The sequence below is a fragment of the Sapajus apella genome, unplaced genomic scaffold (genome assembly GCF_009761245.1).
Source record: "Sapajus apella isolate SASKATOON/1434 unplaced genomic scaffold, GSC_monkey_1.0 scaffold60, whole genome shotgun sequence".
Classification (NCBI taxonomy): domain Eukaryota; kingdom Metazoa; phylum Chordata; class Mammalia; order Primates; family Cebidae; genus Sapajus; species Sapajus apella.
In genome coordinates this window covers 13,684,886-13,688,704 of record NW_022437000.1, presented here as the reverse complement: position 1 = coordinate 13,688,704, position 3,819 = coordinate 13,684,886, and the positions used below count along the sequence as shown (strand labels likewise).

Here is a 3,819-nt window from a genome sequence, read left to right as displayed (position 1 = left end):
TCTCACCCCTGCAGGCACCTCGTGGGGGCCTCATCCCTGCAGCCACCGTGTGAGGGTCTCACCCCTGCAGGCACCTCGTGGGGGCCTCATCCCTGCAGCCACCATGTGTGGGGGTCTCACCCTTGCAGGCACCTAGTGGGGTCTCACCCCTGCAGCCACCATTTGTGGGGGTCTCACCCCTGCAGGCACCTCGTGGGGGCCTCACCCCTGCAGGCAGATACTTGGGTCCGCGGCACGCTCACCTCCCGCAGGTGTACAGGTCACAGCAGTAGCATGTGTTGCTCCTCACCTTCAGCTGGCACTTGCCATTCAGGGAGTGACAGGTGACCTGGGGCAGAGAGGCCTTGTCAGGTCACACCCTGGTGCCCACCACCTCATCCACCCCACCAAGAGCACGGCTGCCCTTGGGAGCTGGGAGTGGCCACTCGGGCCCGGCCAAGCAGCTGCCCCCCCTGACGTTCCCCTGACTGTCAGGACTTAGGGGCCAGGACCCTTCCTGCAGGAGGACTCGGGTGCGGGCTGGTCCCAGAGGCTGGATAAACGGGGCTCAGAGGAGAGGTCTTGCTTCTCCATGATCCCAGGAGCAGAGGGAAACATCAGGGTGACTGGGAGGAAAGACAGAGCCAGGAAGCCCTCGGGTGGGGTGCACAGAAGCCTGAGAGCCCGGAGCATGGTAGAACAGGTCCCGTCCCAGGGCACCCTCCTTCCAGGCTCGGGTGCTGGCAGCCTCAGAAGAGACACCTGCCACCTCCTGTGGCAACCGTGAAAGCCCTGGCCACAGGACTGCCCCCCCACCCCATCCTCTACACACACACGCGCGCGCACACACACACACACACACACACACACACACACACACACACACGATGCTCCCAGCGGTTGCTGGAGAATCCCAGGTAAGCCCTCAGGTGCTGGCCACCGAGAGGGCCTCCAGCTCCTCCTCCTCCTCCTCTGACACCCATGCTCAGGAGGAGAGGCCACATTTAGTTAAAGCCGGAAATCCACACAGGGTGAGCATGAGACACACAGACAGCACTGTCACAGAGCTTCGCCCTCGGAGGTCTGGTGAAGGCAGCAGCTGCCCGCGGGTCATTACTCCTCAAATCTCACTCACCTGCAAGGAGAAACAAGGTCACACCACACCTATCGGTGGCTCAGGGAAATCCAGAAGTTTCTCAGATACTGTAAATGTATTATCCTTGCTTCTTATTGCAATAATTATGTTAGAAAAAAGTGCTAATTGGGAGAGCCACACAGAACTGGACACATGAACTCCGAGACTCTTGTGATTTAAAGAAGCAAGTCCAGAGCTGTGACCGAGAGTGAAACACAGCACATCAAAGTGTCAAGGCCCCAAAACATACGGAGCCATCAATGGCTCACCAGACACGGGGACATGCAGGAGCTATTACACCATGCCGAGGCGCAGGGAAAACCACAGGGGGTCGGTGGGGTTAGCTGAGCAAAACCCACGTGAACCTCAGTGCTCCTGCTCACCTCTGTCTGGTAGATGTCGTACAAGTACCCCACCCCACTGGAGTAAAACTGGCATCTTCCTGTGGTGAGAGGCCTTGGTTCCTAGAGAAACAGATGAACACAGACGAAATGAAAAGGTTCTCTCCAGGCGGGAGAGTCCAGAGGCAGTTTCAGGCCCGTGGGTCTCAGGATCAGGGCCTCCAGGAGCAAGGCCACCACGGACTCCAGCCTCCCAGACAGCACACAAGACAGGAGACCACGCTCCCTGCAGAGCAGCTGGGCTGCTGCATCCAGGAGACCAGGCAGCAGAAAGCCCCACGGCAGGGTACTCAGGCCATGCAGGCTGGGCCGAGACGGGGAGACAGGTGTTTGGCCTTTTGAGGAGCATCCCTACCACCCCACATCACAAGTGTTGGGCTCCTGCATCTTGTCCTAAAAGAAAACATTGTTTCTTCTACTAGGAAGGCAGCAAGAAGGATTTCAGACTAATAAACGCACCCATCCAACCGTCCACCCAAACATTCCTCCGTCCAATCAATCATCTATGCATCCACCCATTCTGCCTTCCATCTTCCACATCTATCTATTCATTCATCCATCATGTATCCATCGTCCATCCTTCCATCCATCCACATCCATCCATCATCCATTTGTCATCCGTCCTCCTACCCATCCATCCATCATTCGTCCATCCATCATCTACCCGTCTATCCATGCATCCATCCGCATCTATCCATCATCTATCTGTCATCCGTCCTCCTATCCATCCATCCATCATCCATGCTTCCAATCATCCATATCCACCTGTTGTTCATTCTTCCATCCATCCACCTATCAACGATCTTTCATTACCCATCCTTCTATCTATCCACCCATCATCCATCTTTCCATCCATCCACATCCATCCATCCATCCTTCCATTTATCCACATCCATACATCCACCCATTCTTCTGTCATCCATCCTTCTACCCATCCACCCATCATCCATCCATTATTCATTCTTCTATCCTTCCATTCTTCTACATCCATCCATCCATCCATCCTTCTATCCATCATCCATCCACACAGGGCAAGCACTAGTCACCCAGACAACGCCGTCACAGACCTATGCCCTTATCACAGAACTGCACCCATATTCACCCATCCATCTTCCCTCCATCCTTCATCCATCCACTATCCATTCTTCTATCCATCCATGCATCATCCATCCATCATCCACCCTTCTTTCCATCTATCCATCCACATCTACCCATCCATCCATCATCCATAATCCATCCTTCTATCCATCCACATCCACCCATCCATATTCTATCCATCCTTCTATCCATCCATCTATCTGTCATCCATCCATCCATCACCCATCCATCCAACCATTCAGCCATATGCCCATTTATGGCCCTATCCAACTATCAACCCATCCAGCCATCTGCAATGTTCATGGAGCAGACACAGTGTAAAGGGGGATAATGAGACACAGTGCTTGTCCTTAAAGGATTTATAGACTAGTGAGGAAGACAGACCCATAAACTGACCGTTGCAAAGTGCTGATAATTGTTACGGTAGAGGACAGCAGGAAGCACCAAAACTATAAAATGCCACAAAAGAGCATCACCTGTACATAAGCCAGGGTCTCATTGCCCATGTTTAGTTTTATTACTGTATGAGCGTATTTCTCAAAGCGCTCCTAGTTTTGATCCAAGAAAAGTATTAGAGACTACTAGTAACACTGCAACAAATGAGAAGAAGAGTCACTCATCCGTCCTTCGGGCCCCACTTATGAAGTACTATTGTGGCCGGGCGCATTCAGGTGACTCAGCAGTGGAGGATGCAGACCCAAGTCTCTGTCTCTGGGTGTTTATCTTCCCCTGGGGGGATGGACACAAGGCCACAGGTAACGAGTGGCCCACGGAGCAGAGGCTCCTTCCTGGAGGAAGGGCAGTGCACCCCAACCGCACGGGGCAGAGGCTCCTTCCTGGAAGGAGGGCAGTGCACCCCAACCCCACAGGGCAGAGGCTCCTTCCTGGAGGGAGTGCAGTGCACCCCAACCCCACGGGGCAGAGGCTCCTTCCTGGAGGAAGGGCAGTGTACCCCAACTGCATGGGGCAGAGGCTCCTTCCTGGAAGGAGGGAGTGCAGTGCACCCCAACCACACGGGGCAGAGGCTCCTTCCCGGAGGGAGGGCAGCGCACCCTAACCCTACAGGGCAGAGGCTCCTTCCTGGAGGGAGTGCAGCGCACCCCAACCCCACAGGGCAGAGGCTCCTTCCTGGAGGAAGGGCAGTGCACCCCAACCACATGGGGCAGAGGCTCCTTCCTGGAAGGAGGGCAGTGCACCCCACCCCCA

At 54.9% G+C, this 3,819-nt stretch overlaps 1 protein-coding gene across 4 annotated transcripts in view; it reads right to left on the bottom strand.

Annotated features, from left to right (window-relative positions):
* TMEM255B (transmembrane protein 255B) overlaps positions 1 to 3,819 on the bottom strand; it is a 56,794-nt gene that overhangs the window by 17,458 nt on the left and 35,517 nt on the right. For 2 of the 4 annotated variants that reach the window (XM_032246326.1, XM_032246327.1), the window contains exons 5-6: positions 1,498 to 1,578; positions 243 to 328 (exon numbers count right to left, since the gene is read on the bottom strand). In XM_032246326.1, the coding sequence (XP_032102217.1) occupies positions 243 to 328; positions 1,498 to 1,578 (167 nt within the window). The remainder of the gene's footprint in view (positions 1 to 242; positions 329 to 1,497; positions 1,579 to 3,819) is intronic. The other 2 variants (XM_032246330.1, XM_032246329.1) reach the window with 2 other exon arrangements.